Source organism: Lissotriton vulgaris, chromosome 10 (genome assembly GCF_964263255.1).
Source record: "Lissotriton vulgaris chromosome 10, aLisVul1.2, whole genome shotgun sequence".
Lineage (NCBI taxonomy): Eukaryota > Metazoa > Chordata > Amphibia > Caudata > Salamandridae > Lissotriton > Lissotriton vulgaris.
In genome coordinates this window covers 909,418,913-909,440,380 of record NC_141698.1, presented here as the reverse complement: position 1 = coordinate 909,440,380, position 21,468 = coordinate 909,418,913, and the positions used below count along the sequence as shown (strand labels likewise).

General features: G+C 41.2%; 1 protein-coding gene across 1 annotated transcript in view; it reads left to right on the top strand.

Annotated features, from left to right (window-relative positions):
- The window catches only part of LOC147688995 (ATP-dependent translocase ABCB1-like), an 856,748-nt gene that overhangs the window by 111,298 nt on the left and 723,982 nt on the right, over positions 1-21,468 (top strand). Inside the window, exon 3 of the mRNA XM_086941881.1 lies at positions 8,978-9,054. Within this exon, the coding sequence (XP_086798007.1) occupies positions 8,978-9,054 (77 nt within the window). The remainder of the gene's footprint in view (positions 1-8,977; positions 9,055-21,468) is intronic.

The window sequence follows — 21,468 nt, the reverse complement described above, 5'->3', positions numbered from 1 at the left end:
TGAAGACAAATATTTGCATTGTGTTTACTGTACCACTGTTTTACAGATTGGCATTCATATCCCTCAAAAATACTTCAAAATTAAGTTAATTAGGACAATTTAGGGATTCTAGGATTACATACCCTAATTCACATGAGTCGAGTATACAATTCATTGAGTGATGGGCTACACTACTCTTTGCAGAAGTTGAATTTTAAGCCCAGCTGCCATGACAGTAGGTCCTGTTTGTGAATTGGGTCTACATTTAGACAAACTGCAAATACTTTACAGTGGAACAACTATTCCTCTCTCAAATGTACATGATCGTTATAGTGAACCCGGCCCATATATGAGATTTTGGGATCTGCAGCTTTACCATAAAGAAACACAACTCTCTCAAACTATATTGGTATTCTTTATATGTAGGCTTAGCCATTCAACCAGTTTCAAGGAGAGGGTTGCACTGGCTCGCAGCTGGTGCAGCTTAGCCAAAGATGCGCAAAGACTGCCTGCCTGATTATGAGTTGAACTTGTACAGGCAGATGGTCTTTTGCTGTTCTCACAGCTAAGCCAGAAGAAAGTCACCGCAATAGAAACAGCAAAAATGTTCTAGAAGGGCATGAATTGTTAAGGCTATGCTGTTCTGGAACAAGGGGTACGGTACAAGCACACGTTGTACCCTCCAAAATGTATCCCCATGGAGAGGGTGTCCGGGGGCCCTGTAGGGCCCCCTTTGTTTCCCTATCACCATCCATTTCATGGCAGGCTCACCGCCATGAAAAGGCTAGGGGTGGAGGCAGTCTCTCTCCGCATATTCTATTGGCCCTCTTCTGCACTAGCACAAGGGAATAAAGTTTCCCTTATGCAGGCGGCGGCCCACCGCCAATATGACTGAGGAAATCGTGATCCAGCAGACAGTGGACCGCCACCATGAGTGCGGCAGTCAGAACACCCAAACACTCTTAACCAGGCGCTTAGTTAGGTGTGTGACTGTTGATAAACGGGATAAAGTACTCCACAGTTCCTTTTAGGAATATTGAAAATTACCAAGGAGTTCTGTGCCTATATAGTGCAACAAGGTGGAAGGTCGAGTTTCCACAATCAAGAAGTCATTAGTGTGGTGCTCTTTCAAATGTATGAGATAGGACGTTTTTTAAATATGAAGAAGACATCATTAGAATCTCTAGTGCAAAATTAAACATGCTAAAAGCAATTCGATATTTCTCGCCAAAACAAATTAGTTTCACTTTAATTCAAGTCAGATAAAAAAAACACTGTAGCTCAGAATGTGTATGCACATAGATTTGTTATATTTTTTTAAAGCCTGAAAAAACATAGATATGTTGTTATATGTATCTTCTTTCTGCTTGTCACTTTTCAGCTAGAAAAACAAAGCAGGAGGAGGAAAAGCCATGTTTCCTTTTTGTTTTTTTAAAATGCAGCTTTAATTATGCTACGTGACCTGCCTTTATCCTCGACTACCAGCTCAGATAGCAGGCATTGGGGCATCAAAACTCAAATGTAATATGTTATTACAGTTTAGCGGCTATGTCATTTATTTATTACAGGCGATTAGGGACATCACAATTCACCTATAATAACACAATTAGAGCTGGGCGCTTATAAATGGATTGTGTGACACCATATATCATTAATAAATGTTAACAATTTTCGCTTTAATTGCGGTATTTTGCCTGCGCGTCCAACATTTCTGTAGGGACTTTAAAATAGAAATTTCACTCAGCAATGCAAAATAGGGTGTATCACTCAGTTGCTACCAATCCAGTCTCAAAACTGGCTAATATTGTATGGCACAGGTTCAAACTTGCCTGTAACTAGGTAAATCAGATGCTTGTGTAGCCCTTTCTGATATATAGATTGCACTGGTGCACATTTCACAAATTTTGCACCAGAGCAGTCATGTGGAGGAGTGTCCTTATTTCCATGGGGGTGTGGCTCGCTTGTAAATAAGGAAACACTCTGAGCCCAATTCACAATCGTAAACTTACACTTTTGTGCAAGCCTATTTATTTTCGGTTTTCACAAAGTTAAATTTTGACTAAAAGTCAATCTTTGCTACTTTTCGATATTCACAAAGGTAAGCTACTACTAGTAAATTAGATGTTTGGTGTAAGTTTACCTTTGTGAATCCTGAAAAGTAGTACAATTGGACTTTTGGTCTAGGTTCACTTTGTGAATACCCCAAAATAATAAAGTTAGATATTTGGCAGGTGAAGTGAAGGCAGGGTAGGAAATGTAAAGTCCTCTGCCACCCTCACTCCATTTACTCTATCCTTCAACCTCTGAATCAGGCCGAGATCCACCATGTCATCCCTCTTGTGCCTTAACAAGTGAAAACTGTGGAAAAACACGAATATTCCTGCAATCTCCAAGAGGTAAACATTTACCACTGCATAATATTAATTGTAAAGTGAAGACGAAGGCAGAGAGAGAAATTTACGGATTTCCTAGATTCCAATTTATCATGTTTGCTTGTCCTACCTATCAAAAGCATTTATTAATTTGGGATTATGTGTGGCTATGAACATGCCTGAACATGCAATAGAGAAAGATTAATAAAATTACACTTGCTGTCCTGGAAAAGTAGAGCTGCTGGCTGTCATTATACCTTTTACTGTATGTCTGCTAATTCGCTAATGACATGCTAAATAAAAATCATCTCCTTTGGAGGACTACTTCAAAAGCTCAGTATGTTTAAAAATAAAAATATGTTAATGATCAATGGCACACTCCAATCAATCTTATATTTTCCTACGGTTATTGAATTTCTTATATTTGATGTGAAAGTGGATTCAATTTTGAGTGTTTGTAATGTTCATAAACACATACTTTCAAAGACGTTTGTGAGATCCTCTATTTCTACTGGATGCGAAATTAGATTTCCCTGGCTGTCTGGAATCACTGAGATTGCTGGGAGCTTCTCATTTTCATAGATGAACAACTATGCGTCGTTTCCTTTCTTCTTAATCTATGCAGAACAAATTCTGCTTTATGTAAATAAGGTATCAAGATAGAATGTTCCTCATTGTAGGTCTTCCAAAAGAATGGAGGGAGGGAATTAGCTATATTTAATTCTGAGGTCTCTAATATCTTTTGCCAATTGTTATTGTGCCATTTTAGTTTTCAGTCTGTATATTGATAATTGCGTCTTCGTTCGACCACTAATGTATGCCTTCTCTGCCACTCGAAGTGTTTCATTAGATGTTACTCACACTCATTATGTTAAAAAAAACTCAAAAAGCATCGCCTGTGAATGCCTTTTTTCTTTGGGAATTTTTAAGTTAAAGATGGTTATATGCCATTGGGTGTTTGAAGAGACACAGTGTGATGCTTAAAAGGATAGTGGTCAGTTATCCCTTCTCATGAATTGAATTTTTGTAACCCACTGTAAAGCATTTGCTGATATTCCAAAATGTGTGTCTATGCACTGTGCATGCAATATGTCAAAGTAAACTTTCTTTCTCCTGGTTGCCATCATTTCAATATGTCAAGTATTTGACCGTCTTTAAGTAAATCTATTCGGTATCCCATGTTTCTACTGTTGCCTGCATCTCGTGTACCTGATCTATCAAAGATCGAGTCTGCTATAATATTCCATTAGTCCCATTTGTGCAACATTGATCCTTTTACCAGAACCTAGCTCTCTTTGGACACATTTGCCAACACATAGGTGCCACTGTGTCTGTTTAAAGCTTTACAATTGATACCAGTAAAACATTTACGACTTGAATTGGCACCGTTGCCTTTTCAAACTGTGGTGACATGGGAATTTGATTCAAGTATGTTGCATGCAAACAGTACTTTACCTACTGACTCTTGTTTCAGTTTTGTTACCTCTGAGGTTGACAATCTCTTGGGTCAGTGATATACTATGTTATTTGATGCCTTGGTAAGAGAGATTGTTTTCTTCTTCTGATGTAGTTTAATCATTTGGTCTCATTTAGTTATAAAATATTGAGATTAGATTATTAGTGCTATTTATGTATACTAACCAAGCTGACTGGGCTTTGTTATATTGTTAATGCAGAAAATGTTGCCTTAGTAGTATTAAGGTTATTGTGTTTTTGATATTTGAAGTGCATGAGTTTGTGTCTGTTGTGTTGGAAATATAACCCAATAATCTGTTTCCTTTCCTCAACATTTTTATTGTAATCAATATGCATGAACATGTGTGTCTAGCAGTACAGTTTGCTGTTTTTGTCTTGGTGATAATTTGTTCATGTTCTTAAAAGTACTGTACAGAATTTGTTTAGAATAATCAATTATTTTAACTTTTAACTTTGGGGGTCTAAATACATGGGTCCCATGCAAGTAATATTAAACAGGTGAGCTAAACACTTATTTGATGTCACCCTGCCCCTTTTTAATTAGAAGTATTTCTGCAAAGGGCCCTTGGTGCTTGTTATGGCTCAGGGAGGGGAGGGTGCATGCTCCCTCTCCTTTAAACGTATGTCCGCCCTGGTGGAGAGAGTCTCCAGGCCAGTGTTAGCATGCTCCCTTCCCTTAAAAGAAAAACAATTTGATAATGGGGATGGGGTCCGAGGTCACAACCCTCCACAATATTGAATAAAAAGTGGAAAGTAGTATTAAATGACTGGAAAGAGCTGGTCATTTATATTTCACTGTCCCTAGCAAGAAACACCCCATAATGCCCTAGGGCATTTTCATCCAACATATTATATAGCTGGTGGTGCCCCTAGAAGAAGTAGTGGTATTGTCAAACATTCTATTTTAATGTTGTTGGGCTGCAGGGAGTGCAGCATTCCCCCAGCATCATTAAAAAAACGTTGTATCCTGGATCATTAAATCCATGACTCCAGGAGAACTGTCCATATTTTTAAAAAGCAACCAAGCTGGGGCTGTATGCTCTTTATTTGGAGTGAGGAGAACTCTGGTTCTTAGTTCAATGGTTACTCTTTCATGACACTGTTCGAATACAATTTCAACCTCTGCTCCATCATGGAAAGTTTCATGCTGATCCAGTGAGACTCAGAAGAAAGAGGCAAGGAGTACCAAAAAGTTGATTCCCCATGTCAATTTCCATAGGAAACTTTGCTCTGCACCACAGAAAAAACAGATAAACTTAATTTCCCAAATTTGACACAATGTTACAACTTTTTCAGAAAGCTTGTTTTTTGTGATTTGGCGTATTCCAGACAGCATTTTTAATTACATTTGCATGGTATGCATTTGCACTGAAAAGCCATATTTTTCCAGGCCTTTCAGTCAAACAGCTGCAGTTTGATAAAATGCACTAAACACATTCTTGAGGTTGGCACAATTGCCTATAGAACTAGAGTCACATGTAATGTTCTGTGAGATAAACCATTTCTACGTGGTCACCCCTATTTATACATTATTCAATGATCGGAAATGCATCAAAATGTTTCACAGATTCTGAAAGTAAACATTCACACCATTATAAACATCCCCATTATATCCAATGTGTCTATACTACTGAATTACAACTGTTTAATACAGACATGGGCCAAGAAATGCCCTGGTCAATAATCTAGTCTCAACTGAAGCTTTGGGCGTTCACATGTTTTGCAATAGTCTTTGGTGTTCAGGAATAATATACTTTTGAACACTATTCTGCAACACACATCATATGTGGTCAGTTGTTACCAGAGTACTAATTGCACCCCAAACTTTAGTGATTTACAAACTATTTACCATATAGCTTTGATCATGTTCAACAACACATGCCTCTAGGATTTATGCTGCATCATTGATGTTCTCACAGTAACTCTATGCTGTAGAAGACTATAGATTTATGAGTGATGTTATTTGAGATGTCATCAGACACGTCATCAATTTTGTGATTTACCATTTCGTATAATGTATTATGGGAGGTCAGAAACAGTGCATAGCGGAGACACAAGTTATAATTAATTTAGTGAATGATAAGTAGTGAATGTCAGCATTTTGTTTTTTAACATTAGCTTGTATCTTATTTCAACACCAACCTATGACACCCCTTTAATCTTTGTTTTTTTAAAAGTTTTTTTATACTAAGCTGTTTTTTTAAATTCACTAAGATCTTAATATCATACCTAACTATGTTATTCTCAGTATGTCTAACAACTGAATGTTTTGTGAAATTGTAAGTCTTGTTCAGTGCTAGAATTGTAAACATCTCGCTCAGTGCGACTAAATCCGAAGTTTAGATTATTTATTAGGATAAAAAGTGCAGAGATTATTTGAGAGTGGCTTGATGATACCCATAATCAGAGTATCTGTATCAGGCTTGCTTTCCACCAAAATACGAAGTAGATTACTGCAAATAAATTGACATTTCAAATTTAACATAATATAGAATTCTCATGGTATTGCTAACATATGACTTATTGAAAAGGCAGGTTTCACCTATATCAAATGCTAACTTAAGTACCAAAGTTCATCTCTTTTTAATGGGTCAGCTTTGGAAATCATGTCCACATGGTATTCAGAAGGGCGCATTTAGAGGAGCTTTGTTACCAAAGTAATACATTGTGATTTACAACTAATGCATTAAATGCATTTACCAAATCTGGACCAATGGCATTTTTTTAATTATTGCAATAGTGATATAATTCATTTACATTTGCTGTCATTTCGTGTCTTTCCTTTTCACTTCTCCTACATGCAACTATTAATTTGTGGCATATCTAAGAAATATCTTTAATCTGCACATTGCTGTGCTTTCACTTAGAACCTTGCATGAATTCAGGTGACAGCCGTTAGTATCCTCTGTGAATTTCTAACAGTACCATAAACAAATGAGGCTTACTAATAACATACTCATCTGTGTATAATATCTGCCTCCTTTCCCTAACTAAACATATTGAATAATTAGGACACATCTGGTATTATGTGTTCGGTATTTTGCTTTAATTTCGATTGTCAAATGTGATACCTAGCAGGAAGGCTTGATCCCATGCCCGGACCCAATAGTAATTATAGTAATTATTGAAACTTGGTGCCAATATCTTTGACTCCCCAAATAAAGTTTGTGTAACAATGGGCCCGATTCACAGAATGAACTCAAGACTAAATCCTAAACGTACTACTATTTGGTATTCACAGAATGCACTTACTACTTTTGGGATTCACAGAGTGAACTTACTACTTTCGGGATTCACAGAATGAACGTACTACTTTCGGTATTCACAGAATAGATTTAAGACTACTAACTTTACGTTCGTACTTGGGCCATAAATTCTGGCCTGGAGTAGGAGTTTCTGTCCTGGAGGCGGAGCTTCCGGCCCGGAGGCTTAGCTTCCGGCTTGGAGACGGAGCTTGCGCTTGGAGGCGGAGCTCCTGGCTCAGGGGTGGGGATTTAGCCATGGCTGAAATCTCCACCTCTGGGCCACAAGCTCCACCTCTGGGCTGGAAGCTCTGCCTCCAGGCCTCAAGCTCCACCCCCTTGTCAGGAGCTCCACCTCCGGGTCGGAAACTCCACCTCCGGGCCGGAATTTCCAGCCCGAGTGCGGACGTAAAGTTAGTAGTCTTAAATCTATTCTGTGAATACCGAAAGTAGTACGTTCATTCTGTGAATCCCGAAAGTAGTAAGTTCACTCTGTCAATCCCGAAAGTAGTAAGTGCATTCTGTGAATACCAAATAGTAGTAAGTTTAGGATTTAGTCTTAAGTTCATTCTGTGAATCAGGCCCTATAGTTTTAAAGTCTAAAACCATTGTAAGTATTTTACTTTGCCCTTCAAACAGAAATAGTCAACTGGATCCACTAGACTGCTGTGTTAAAGGCTCCTCCTATACAAGTTGAGCATTATTCTACTTACAGACAAAGGAATCTGTAGCTCTTCAAAACAAGTTGGCAAAGACAATAGATCGTTCAATGGCAAGCCTACAAATTATTCTATTTTTTTATAAATACATACAGTAGATATTAAGAATGTAAAATTATTAACAATTAAATGATCTGATGTCTAATCGTAAATTGCATGTGTCTTCAAAAATAAGATTTAATCAAAGGAAATTAAATGTAAAATAATTTAAAAAAAACATGAAACCATAAATGAAAACATGGCTTTACCTACCAAGCCTGCCACAGAAGTGAAATAATTTGTTGGTGGATATGTACAATACCAAAATGACATTGCTTACTGTACAGAGGGCCAAAGGCTGAAGTGGCCTAATTCGCTGTCCAGTTCTGTTGGCTGCAGAAGAAAAGGAAGCTGTGAATGAGAATTGAATAAAAAAAAGAATAGGAAGAAAACTGTCCAAAATATCCTTAGTGTTAATATATAACCTTCCAAACACTTTTATGTGTATAATTAAGGAAAAACGCAATCCCCTACACTTGCCTTCTTTCCTAGAGGCCATCTCATTGGTCTACATGGTGCTCAATTCACTTTTACAAAAGTTGGATATTAGAGGTGACCAAATAGTTTGTTTACAGTCAACTGCCATGATTATTGGCATCTGATTATATTGATGAAAATCAATTGACCACAACTAATAGTAGCACAGTGTTAGAGTTTCTAATACAGCCTCTTACCTTATGAGTATCATTTACTGATTGACAGAATGTTTATGGCCATCATGCAATCTGGAAATTTGCAAACAAAAAATAAACACTAACATTTCTGAGCAATTAGTTGATTGTCATGTGAAAATACACATTTGTGCATTAATAACCCCTTCACTTCTTACAGACAAACATTATTACACTGCTTGGTTTTACACAAAAGGGTGTGTTTTTAGGTGTATCAATAAATTGCACCTATGTGTTTTTTATTAATAAAAAATGGGTTGTCTGTATTCAGTGTTTGTTGATGTAGTAGGATTGAATGGAGTTAATCTACTAAACTGTCTCTAATGTGATCACAATAAATAATAAGCTATAAGTTATGTTGCATTTGTGGAACTAAAGAAAACATATCAAAACAATAAGTCAATGCCTGGGGAAAATATGGCTGATGAATACACACACTCAAATATTTTAACACTATTTCAATTTATTTCTGTTTGCAGTAAACACCATTTTATCAGCTGTTCATTCCTCAGTTATAAGAAAATGGAAGAAGCGTCTGTGAATATAAACGAACTTGGTATGGATTTTTTATTAATTTTCTGTGTTTTTGCAGATTTGGCATTGTTGCTTGAATTCAGTATGTAGTCTATCAATGCCCCCCTCGGATCCCCCCTTTGAGGTCTTGAGCTCAGTGGATTTTGTGGTGGAGATACTTTGGGCACGAACTCAAATTTTCCGCCCATATTACTTGACAAAAATCCATCCTTCCTTGTCTTTTGGAATTTCCAGTGCTTACCGGAGTTCATCCCTTGTTCAGGTGTTTAAAAGTGGGTGTGGAGGTTTTAGGAGATGGACATCTGTGCCCACTCCATCACCCCTGATCCACCATGTAGTAGCATATGTTCTAGTGCTTAGCCATGCGCTGCTCATGGCATTGTGATGTGAGGGACCCACATGCAGGGCTGTGGGGAACAGCAGTTGGAGTTGGACGGCACCGCTACCTGCAGCTCACTGTGATAAGTTATTAAACAGCTTAATTGTCCTTATCGTCAGTCTCCATCATTGAAGCAGCACAGGTTTTGTTGGCGACGAGTTGTGAGTGAGCTGCTGACACGTACCCACTGGTCATTGAAGAAGTGTTTCCCGTACATGTAATATCCCTTGGGGGTGACTAAACCTATGGTATTGTACCTTTCCTACCTTACCTTCTATGGTATTGTACATAGATATTTGTGTAGTTGCGCATGGGGGTTGGACGAGTTGTCGATAACAGCACTTTGCCTGCTTTTTAAGTCATGTGTGGGCACTTATGCGTGGTGCAGACCTGGAACGCGACCATCAATTTCTGAAATGCAGAGCAGGTCAAGCAGATGAGACGCATGCATAAGCTTGAAATGCAGCGCCAAGAAGCATAGATGTGGAGCGGGCATTTTGTAAAAACATTCAGAGAGAATAGAGGAACCCAACGATGCTGAGTGCAAGAGGCATGCGCTTAGTTGTGACACAGCATCACTTAGTCACAGACTATCCTATATTTTGTGAGGTATATCACAGCCTGTGCCAGATGTTTTCAACATCACTGTGTGCTGAGGGGGGGCCCAATGCCCACAAGATGAGAGCGGAATCACTGATGCACACAGCTTAGTCTTGTACTGGGTTGTTGGCTAATTTTCCACTTGATGACACGAACAGCATGCAGGAACTCCAACATTCTAGGAGCTAATATTAACAAGCATTGTTATAGCCAATAGGTCTCGCTTTTGGGACCTTATAAGTATTTAGTTATGTAGCACAATATCCTTGGTGCACCAACATTAACTGTTGCATGGTTACACACTTATAAGGTCCGAAAGGGGAGACCTATTGGCTATGCCAATGCTTGTTGCAGTTTCTTAGCCCAATAGCAGCAAATAGGAAGCGAGAAATGGTGGCATAATGGACGAATCAGTTGAAGTCACGAAGGCGGTAAAAGGGTATATGATATCACTTCCGCTACCGCTGGCCTTCTGCTCAAATGACATACAGAGGAACTCCTGCTGGTGATATGTCTCAAACTCCTAGACCAAATAGGTATGTCTTAGGACACGCACCGTGAAGACATGCCCCAGATATGTGCACTCCAAAGACTTTTCTTACAGCATGCACCCTGAAGACATGCCCCATACATTTGCGCCCCAAAGACATGTCTTGGAACATGTTCAATAAAAACAATCCCCGGACACCCAGACCCTGGAAACATGTCTTGGAACATGCACTCAGGACACATGCCACTGACCCCTGTATCCCAAATGTATTTCTTGGAACATGCTTCCTGAAGACAGTCCCAGGACACAAGTACCCCAAAGACATGTCTTGGAACATGGACCATGAAGACATGCCTCGGAGACTCAGAACATGAAGACATACTTTGGAACAAATACCCTTAAGGCATACCCCGGACGTGTGTACCCCAAAGACATATCCTGGAACATGCACCCTGAAGGCATACTCTCGATACGAGCCCCCCAAAAACATCCTGAAGACATGCCGAAGACTCGTCGGAGATATGTGCAGCCCACACAGATGCACTCGAGGAGTTCAGCCATAATACATGGCCTGGCCACGTGCACCCTTGGGAGGAAGGGAGCCCAAGACAGCTCCATGTTAGCCCTCAGTTCAGCCTTCTGTGTGACATTAAGAAGTGGGCACAGAGGTGTGAGTTCTGAAAGGAGGGCGATGGATGCACGCAATTCTCACCCGCTGGACTTGAAGCGACCCCCCCGTAGATCGCTCCGGACCTCATTCCATCCCTCCGCAGCTCTCTCCCATCTCTGTGCTCTCCAGCTCGGGATGCAGTCTCAGCTGCCTCAGCAGAGCGGGGCTGCAGCTGCCGAGAGAGGGGTGCATGCCAGAGGCGTGAGTCAGAGCACAAAACGAGCCAGAGTCTAACAAACGGATGGGGGGAGGGCAGGGCAACTGAAAACATGTGCCCCAAGCAACCTCTCTTTAGCAGGGCCTGGACCGCTCGTCAAGACAACACATTGATATTGTACGAATCGTAGCATCTTCTTCTGGGAGATGGAGAAGATAATAGCAGTGGGAGCCGTAAACATAGGGGGAAGAAGAACAGGGAATGAGGGAGCAAAGGAAAGTGGTGGAATGAGGGAAGTGTCAGGACGAAAGGAGAGAGAAGATAGAGAGAGGGAAGAAGGGCGAGTGCAGAAATGGACTGTCGGCAAAACTGAAAGCGTTTCCTTGTGGGAGCAAGCAGCGCCGGGAGCGATAATTGCTAACATATGGCGCCAGAGCTCGCTCCCTCAAGGGAATCACCAAACGTGCATGCGTTGCCATTGAAAGTTTTAGGGTAAAAATGAAGCAATTCCAAAAGGTCTTTTACCTACGCTACGCATGCGCGCTGCTTAGGCGAGACCAAAAAAATGGGAATGGCATTGTTGACACGCACAGCGCATCTCATCTCATCTCATTTCAGGCACAGGTTTACTGCATGCTCAGCATCTTCCAAGAAATTGTTTTGTTGCAGATAGGCTCAGCACAATTCATGTTACCACTGGAGATAGTGTGCTATGCAGTCTGGAGTTAACAAACCATAGCCCTGTAACTTTCTTTCATAACACGTTGGAAAACCTTTCCTGTTGTGTTTAATACGTCCAAATTCTGATGTGCAGTCCAATCTCCACATTTGTTTTACATTTTGTAACTACCATTGGGAACATCCTTATATTTTTCACCATTTCCATTGTCAGTGAAAATATTAGCTTATGTCAGCACCACACTACTGAGTCAAAATGCGTTTGACCAGCAGATATTTAATTACTTACAATACAGTGAGTAACTTGTCTCTAAGGAAAGGGTATGGGGTTGATCTAGTACAGTTTTAGTTGATTGAGAATTGCACAATATTGTTTGCTGTTGGAATTTAACTCCGTTTAAAATCTAGTGTTTAGGAAAATGCTAGCTGTATGCCCTCCTCCGAATTTCCTAAAAACATCAGGTGATCCACATTTAGCCTGGAAATAATGGTTTGAAGCCTTTGAAACATATTTTGGTGCAATTGATGCTCTACGATTTTGGCCAGAAAGAAAAAAATCAACCTTTTTCTCCACATGTTAGGCTTTGAGGGCATGGCTATTTTGAGAAATGTAACCCAATGTTGAAGTAGTAGAAGGGGAGGAAGAATTGGCGGAATACCAGGGAACGGTGAAGAAAGTACATGATAGCTTTGATGTCCGACCAACCTTAGTGGTTGATAGGCATAAATTCTTCAAACGAGTCCAGCAGGCAGGAGAAGATTCAGATACATACATAACAGCACTCAGGAGGCTGGTGGCTGAATACCAATTTGAAAATGTTTCTGATCAGCTGGTGCAGGATCAATTTATTGGTCACTGCAGTGATAAAACCATAAAATGAAAAATGTTGGGGCATATTACCAACAACTAGTGATAATTATCACTATGTTGGATTAGCGGCAATATTTTTATCGACATGCTGCGGCGATTTTTATCGCTTAGGAACCTTGCTATTATCAAGGTTTATCTCCTAAGCGATAAAAATCGGCCGAAATGCATGAATATTGCTGAAAAGTCAGCGATATTCATTCATTACCGAGCTAATGCTCTTAGCCATGTTATCCACCTACCATTGGATAACATGGCTAAGAACTGCTCAGGGGCAGGTGTTAGCTTTTGGAGATATTCGCGCTTAGCGCAAATATCTCCAAAAGTTGGTAATAGGAGATAGAAATGTTAGCGACTGTTTCCAGTCGCTAACATCTTGGCACGCCCACTTTGCATGTCATTAGTGATAAATTTCACTGACATGCAAAGCGTGGCCCAAGATGGTCGCTATCTCCTACTAGCTGTCGCTAACTGGTGTTAGCGACAGCTAGGTAATAGGGAGATCATTTTATCTCCGCTTTCCTGGCTTTTAAAGCCAAAAAAGCGGAGATAAACCCCCTTGATAATATGCCCCGTTGTTCAGGGGAAATTCGTCTTGAGGCGCAACAATCAAAATGCCTAAAAGTATAGACACGTGGGGGCGTGGCTGAGAGCACAAACATGGAAGATGCTTGAAGTGGAAGCCTTGTTCCTCCCTAAAAGAAATCCTGCTTTTCTCTGGGAGCTGGCTGACCTTGCAGCTCCGAGGGAGAGTATTAGGGCTGGCGCAACCACAGAGAAAATAATGAGGTAAATCTTGACCCCTTCCGAGATAGGCGAGATGGCAAAGGAAGAATCAGCGTGGACGCCTTAGTCTGGGTGCTCGATGAAGGCCTTGTGCGGCCTACTGAGGCTAGTCTGTGGCTGTGGTGATGGCTGTGGGCCCCTTAAAATCAGAACTTGACCCAAGAGGGTAAGAATATTCAGGGTATGGGCTCCCCCACCAAACGCTATAATATTTTTAATTGTATATGCCAAAGCTGACTGCAGATAGTAATGCTGCAGGAAACACAACTAAAGGGTGAGGAAGCCTCCAGGCTCTGCCACAGGTGGTGGGATATATTGTTTGCTACCACATACACAGCTTTTTCACGTGGGGCCCTCGTGTGGATAAAGCCAGGTATTCCCTTTCATGCAACACATACAATTATTGACTCTGAAGGGTGATATGTTATGGTGAGGGGATTGATGGGTAGGGAGGTGACACTGGGAAGCATCGCTATGCCCGAACCAAGACCAGATGCAATTCCTACAATACCTCTCCAAGCCCATATAAGAAGTGGTGGCACGTGATTTAGTCCTGGGGGTGATGACAATTGCACTGCAGATATAGACCTGGATATATCTACCTCCCTATTACGAGGTACAGCAGCAGCCATGACATCTAAAGGTTTCTGAGATGGGATGAATGGGTTGGAACTATTAGACATTTGGCGACTACATAATGAACACAACGGGAATACTTCTTTTTCTCCCCACTATATGGTCTGCATACTAGACTTGATATGATTCTATGTTCAAGGCATCTCTTGTCAGCAATAGTGGGAGTGGAATATCTGGGGTGTACCCTCGCAGATCATAGCCTACTACTTCTGAATTTTCCCCAACACCTGAGATCACAGCAATACTATTATGGAGACGAGACCCCAACTTACCGGAACATGACTGCTTAAGGGATGTATGTCAGTTCAACGCGATCATTTTGATCGCGGTACTTTACAACGCGGTTTTCACAGCTCAAGTCGTTACAACGACTTGCGTTGGAGGGCGCTGGATTGTGGAATAATTAAATTTTCTATTCCAACTCCAGCCCACGTAACAATAGGGAAGGTGTTGGAATAGAAAATCAAACTATTCCTTAAGCAAGAGCGCCATCCAGCGCAAGTCGTAGTAATGACTTGCGTTGTGATGGCTGCGTCGTAAAGGTCATGCGGTGTAAACACCGCGTTGTAAAGGATGTTTCCCCTGCTTAAGACACAAGTTGTCCACCTCCATCTTGAATTCTTTTCAACTGAATCAACATACTGCCAGCACCTCACTAATAGAGTGGGATGCTTTTATGGTGAAAGTGAGAAGTTAGAGCATGGGACAGGCAGCGGGCACACGTCAAGAGATTAGAGAACTCCAGACACTGGAAACACGAATTCACTAGATAGCCGGCTAGGAACGGACAATGCGGCCAAGAGACAATTATCAGACACCCCAGAACAAACATAATGAAGTCTTTGAACGCTTACGTCTATTAGATCTCCGAACTTATCAGGAGAGAACACGTGGAATGGGGGAACAGTGGGAGATTACTAGCATGGCTGATCAAGCCGGAAGGAAGAGGCACCCCCATCTCCAGCATTGGGGCAAATGATGGTCAAACGGTCTTCTCATGAACAACATGTTTAGGGAATGCTATGCAACCAAGATTTGATGAGCAAGTACTTGGAGGACTTATGGCTGAATGGAGCAGTGGTGACGGCAGTAGTCCAGACTGTATGGAAATGATTGGGGGAGGCGATCTTTATTTGCAAAGCAACCTCCCTCATGACCTATATTCCTTTTCTGGTAGCTTTCCCAAGCTCAGAACTAGTGCCTACAAAAATGCTCATCTCCACACAACAACTATGATTACTATTATTTCATATATATATATTTTTTAATATATATCAAAAGCTAAGAATTAACATTTCAACATGACATTTCTTTTCAACATTTAATCTCTTATATTTTCATGATTCAATTTTGCATGTTTTCAAAATATAAGAACTGTTGCAATAGTTAAAATTTGAAATGAGAAAAAGAAACAGTCCCCTACACTCACACCTCATTCATATGACCCACAACCGTATCACTAACATACTACACACTTCCATACCGCGCCCCAGACCAACACTGCATGCACAGATGGTAAAAAACAGGGTGACAACATCCACTCTCGATTGCTGCGCTGATGTCTGGGGTGTCACACTCTCTGGCCACATACATTTCAATGGACTAAATCAATGGTCTCCATCTTCATCAGGACCTGTTATTTGCATGTATTTATAACGAGCGAGGGTTTGAAGAATCTTAAAATAAAAGGTTTGTGGGAGAAGCAAAACTATTTTTTTAATTACTTGTCAATTTTAAATGGCCCCAGGAGTTATCTAATATTACTCCTTCTAAATAGATTAAAACAAAACGAGTGAATTCTCATCATTCAACTATGTCACAGAAACCATCACTTTAGTTAAAGAAGTGCTACATATCATCTCGCTGGTCGTGATTGCTGGATGAAGTTCCACATAGGAATTGTAAGACTCTCCTATTATTCTCTGCTACTTACCCTGCAAAGAATCTGTAGTAGGATGTATATGTGATGGGATACATGTGTGTTGATCCTTAGTTATGGAAAATTATCACCTACTAATGATGCAACCTTAACCCCCTAAGAGAGTGTTTTATACTAACTACAGAAACTCACAAGCAAATAACTGAAAGAATGTAGCAATGTGACAGCCTACGTCTAGGCCTGAATTACATGAGGGAGGTTGCTTTGCAAATAAAGATCGCCTCCCCCAAGCATTTCCATACAGTCTGGACTACTGCCGTCACCACTGCTCCATTCAGCCATAAGTCCTCCAAGTACTTGCTCATCAAATCTTGGTTGCATAGCATTCCCTAAACATGTTGTTCATGAGAAGACCGTTTGACCATCATTTGCCCCAATGCTGGAGATGGGGGTGCCTCTTCCTTCCGGCTTGATCAGCCATGCTAGTAATCTCCCACTGTTCCCCCATTCCACGTGTTCTCTCCTGATAAGTTCGGAGATCTAATAGACGCAAGCGTTCAAAGACTTCATTATGTTTGTACTGGGGTGTCTGATAATTGTCTCTTGGCCGCATTGTCCGTTCCTAGCCGGCTATCTAGTGAATTCGTGTTTCCAGTGTCTGGAGTTCTCTAATCTCTTGACGTGTGCCCCCTGCCTGTCCCATGCTCTAACTTCTCACTTTCACCATAAAAGCATCCCACTCTATTAGTGAGGTGCTGGCAGTATGTTGATTCAGTTGAAAAGAATTCAAGATGGAGGTGGACAACTTGTGTCTTAAGCAGTCATGTTCCGGTAAGTTGGGGTCTCGTCTCCATAATAGTATTGCTGTGATCTCAGGTGCCCACTGTCTCTATCTGGCCCACCACCTTAGTATTGTGTGTCAGATTACCTGTAGGGTTTATACCCCTGGATCTGTCAAAGGGTACTCCAACCGGAGTTTTGCGAACACAGGTGGGGCCTCCAAATGTTCTATATCTTCTGTCGAGTGACTAGCTCCTTAAGACTGGAACCTTGATTCATCTGAGGAGTGTATACTATAATGTGATCAGTATTTACTATATATTACTCTGTACTCTGGGAGGCGATCTTTACTCTGGAAAAAGCCTGGTGATTAAAGATATGGCCAGAAGGAAGACTCCAGGACCAGACGGTCTCGCGGCAGAGTTTCACTCCACATTCACAACATTATTAATTTCACATCTAGGGAAAATGTATGCCACCTCACTACGGTTGGGCCATCTTCGAACCTCCACGAGAGATGCCCTGGTGGTTCCACTACCAAAAACTAAGTCGAGCCCAGCTGGCAAGGCAGATTTATGCCAATTATCCATGTTGTATTTAGACTTCAAATAGCTAAGCAAAGGGTTAGCTGCCAGGCTACTCCCACACGTCATCATTGGTCCATATGGACCAGAATGAGTTTGTTCCAGCTAAGTTGACCTCTGTGAACCTGAGAAGACTGTATCAATTTTTGTTCCGCCGGGGCCTTTCTCCATACCCTGAAGTAGTGGTGATGGCAATCGACCTTGAAAAGGTATTTGATTCCCTAAGATGGGACTTTGTCCCACAAGTCATGATGTGCATGGGTCTGGGGGAAAGATGGCTGAGGTGGATACGACTACTTTACATGGACCCCACTGCTACAGTGTATGTAGGGGGAGTGGTTTCCAGTTCTTATACATGGAGGAACGAGACAGTGCTGTCCAATGTCAGAACTGTTTTTTGCTCTGACGGTTGAACCACTCAGGCGGGAGGGGGGTCAGACATTGGCTGCACTTTGAGGGGAGGACGCATGTGATTTCATTATATGCGTATGACCTATTGTTATAAATCAGGGATTGCTCCAGCGGTATATCGCACATGATGAACATCTTTGAGGAATTTGCAAGGCAGTCAAAACTTCAAGTCAACACTGTAAAAACCGTTATATTCACACTAGTACCCACCATATCCAGACCCAGAGACCTTCAGTTGGGCCTTAACTTGGCCCGAGCTCCTTTTGGTTTCTGGCCGTACGGATGTTTCACAAACAGGCAGATCTTATGGAAGGGAACCTACATTGAGCTTTGCACTTCCTGAAGTTAAATGTGATATTCTGAGGCTCCCTTAAACTATTGGTTATGGCTAGGGTAGCGCTCTCCAAAATGGTTATCCTCCAGAGGTTACTATACAACTTTGTCAACCTCCCAATGGTGATTCCCCTAAGGTTTAAGTACTTGGATGGATTGTTAAGCGAACTAATCTAGGACAGAGATCAAAATGGTGTATCCCTGGTGGTTCTGCGGCAATCTCTGTCGATGTGGAGGCCTGGGGGCACAAGACTTTGAGGCCTAATATTTGGCAGCACAGCTTTCATGACTGGCCCAATGGTTGGATAGGAGAGGACTGGAGACACTGGGGGTACTAGGACCACACCATCCCAAGAGACTCCTCACCAAGCTCCTGCATTCCAAGCACCAAGTATAAGACATGGGGGTTCTGCTACAGGTGGCTTTGAAATGTTGAAACAGATGAAGTCGTTGAGCAGCCAGGCCTGCCCTTTATATACCCGACCTACCCCTGATTGGATAGCCACAGGGTGGATATTGCTCCCCCTTCACATGAGGTAAACTGAGGGAATGGACAGGAGCTGGAGTGACCATAGTTCATGACTGCTACCAAGAGAGAGAGAGGTTCTCCTTGACAGGCTTCATTTAGCACTATGACTTATCCCCAGGGCATTTCCTAAATTATTACATCATGATGAGTACCTTTACCACACTAGGGGGAGTGGACTCCTCTGAACCTAACATGCACGTAGTCCTACAAGCAGTAGTGACACTTGGGTCGACTTGACATCCGGTAAAATGGTTAGATACCGCACTAATAAGCTTGACGGAACAACCCTTGGCCCATCTACATGAGAAATGTTTGGGTAGGAGTCTGTCGGCATGATTGTCAAACCTGGAACTTAGGAGCAGGTATTCACCATTAGAGATGATCTTGAATTAGAAAACATCATGAACAGATACCCATATGTTGTCCCTGGTGTGCTACGCAGCATTTTGTTGTTCAAACACAACATTATTGTGAAAGAGGGAGCCAGGCCAGTGAAGCATTAGCTCAAAAGTGTACATTTTAGCATTTCCAAATATTTAGAGAAGGAGCTAGACATGCTATGCAAAAAAGGTATAATTGAACCACTAGAGTCCTTGCTGTGGTTGTCACCCTTGGTAGTGACTTGCAAGCAGAGTGGGGAGTTGAGCTTGTGTGTTGACCATTGCTGTTTAAATAGAGAGATATTGGTAGACTCATCCATTGCCCAACATCTCATTGCACATCTCTCAATTAAGTTCTTGCAATTTGACTTTGAACCAGAATACATTCCAGGTGTGAAGGATGGGTGTGCAGATTTCCTATCACAAACATCAGATTGGATAGAAGATGGTAAGGAATTGAGTGGTGAAGACAACAAAAAGAATTCCGCTATAGGCTTGGTAATTACATATATTGAGACTGGTTAGACAAATGAGAAAAGTCTTGATTTTGACCTCAAGTCTTTTGTCAAGGTAGCAGAAGAGCTATCTGTGGAGGATGGTCCACTATTGAGGACTGACAAGTGTGTACCTCCCATTGGTTTGAGAAATACCATCATTGTAGGTGGCCATGAAGGTCACTTAGGGGCCGCTATGAAAAAGACGTGAGGTTGTCTCTCTGGTGGCCTGCTATTGATCGTGAAATAGATTGTGATCAAGTAATGTGTGCTCTGTTCCAGCTGTGACAAGTCAATGAAATTGGAAACTCCTCTCTTATGTCTCATTTAATTACCAGTTTATTTCCAAAGATTTTAAAATACTCCTAGATGTGAGCGGTATAAAGCATCTTAGGAGTTCTTCATACTACCCCCAAATTAATGTTCTAGTTGAAAGAATGAACAAGGTGCTGGGGGAATACATTCAATGGCAATTGCTTATAAATGTGTAGTTGCTAATACTTTGAAACGTATGCTTTGGTTTTATCGTACCACCCACATGTTGCAGCATGAGTCTCTCCATTTGAATTGTAATGAGGAAGAAGTGCTACTACCTGTTTTTGCTCTACATAGATGAACAAGTGGGTGAGGTCTGGACAAGGTAAAAATTAAGATGAAAACATCAGGTAAAGAGTTTCCAGAATACTACAAAAAAACAAAAAAGTATTCTGATGATAGAAACAGAGTCAAGACCCCAAATTTAAAGGCTGGTGATATGGTTTGTGTGTGTAAACCTGTTCATGTCTCCAAGGGGGGTATCAAGTTTGGTGCTCCTGCTAAAGTCATGAAAGTAAATGGGAGTAATGTGAAGGTGGAAGATGCCAGTGGTAGAACAGTAAAAGTGTGGGGAGAGTGATTAATGGTAAAAACGAAATTGTACGAGAAAGGAGTGATCCCATGGTTAGTGAATCTAAGTTAGTGAAGTGTACAGGTGATGCTGGTTTTCTTAGCTTAAATCTGCTCTTGCCAGAGCCAGACCAAGATTGTGGTCTGCGATGCAGCGTTAGATAAAGAAAGGTACCTTTGAGTTTCACAGAATGTGTCTATTTTAGAACACTCTTTTAGGTTGTCCTCATATGTTATTCTTTATTTAAATAGTGATAATCAGCAATACAATAGTTATTATTTTTCCTTTCAGGAGTGTGCATAGATATATTGGATAAGCGTAGGTTACATTTATTTGTCTTACTTTTCCTACTTAGGCTATATTTATTTATATTTCTTTCTGTATATGAATTATTGTTGAAAGTATAACAAATGAAAACTTTGTTGCAAAAGGAAAGAGCCATGTAGCAGCCTATGTACTGGTACTCAGCCACACGCCTCTTGTGCAACCCTTGAATTGTGATGTGAGGTGTTCTATGTGCAGGTCTCTATAGAATGGCAGATGGAAGGTGCTGATACCAGCAGCTCGCTGTGATAAGCTGTTGAACATCTTAATTCTCCTTACCTTCAGTCTTCTTTGTCATTGACGAACCACACTCCTGCACAGCCTTTTCAGATTTTTATTATGTATTATTTAGACTATGGTCAATAACGGCCCTTCCAGAGCCTTTATGTAGTGGGTTTGTATTAGAATGCCATGTTTAGGTTCGGAATGTATTTGTTATTCTACGTTGCCTCGTCCTTAGAGTGTTCTGGGTTGGCTGGTTCGATCTGCAGTGACAGTTGTTGATCGACCTCTCGGCCTGTGCCATGCTCCTTGTAGTGGATGAAGCTTACTTTAATCTCACTTTCTTCAAG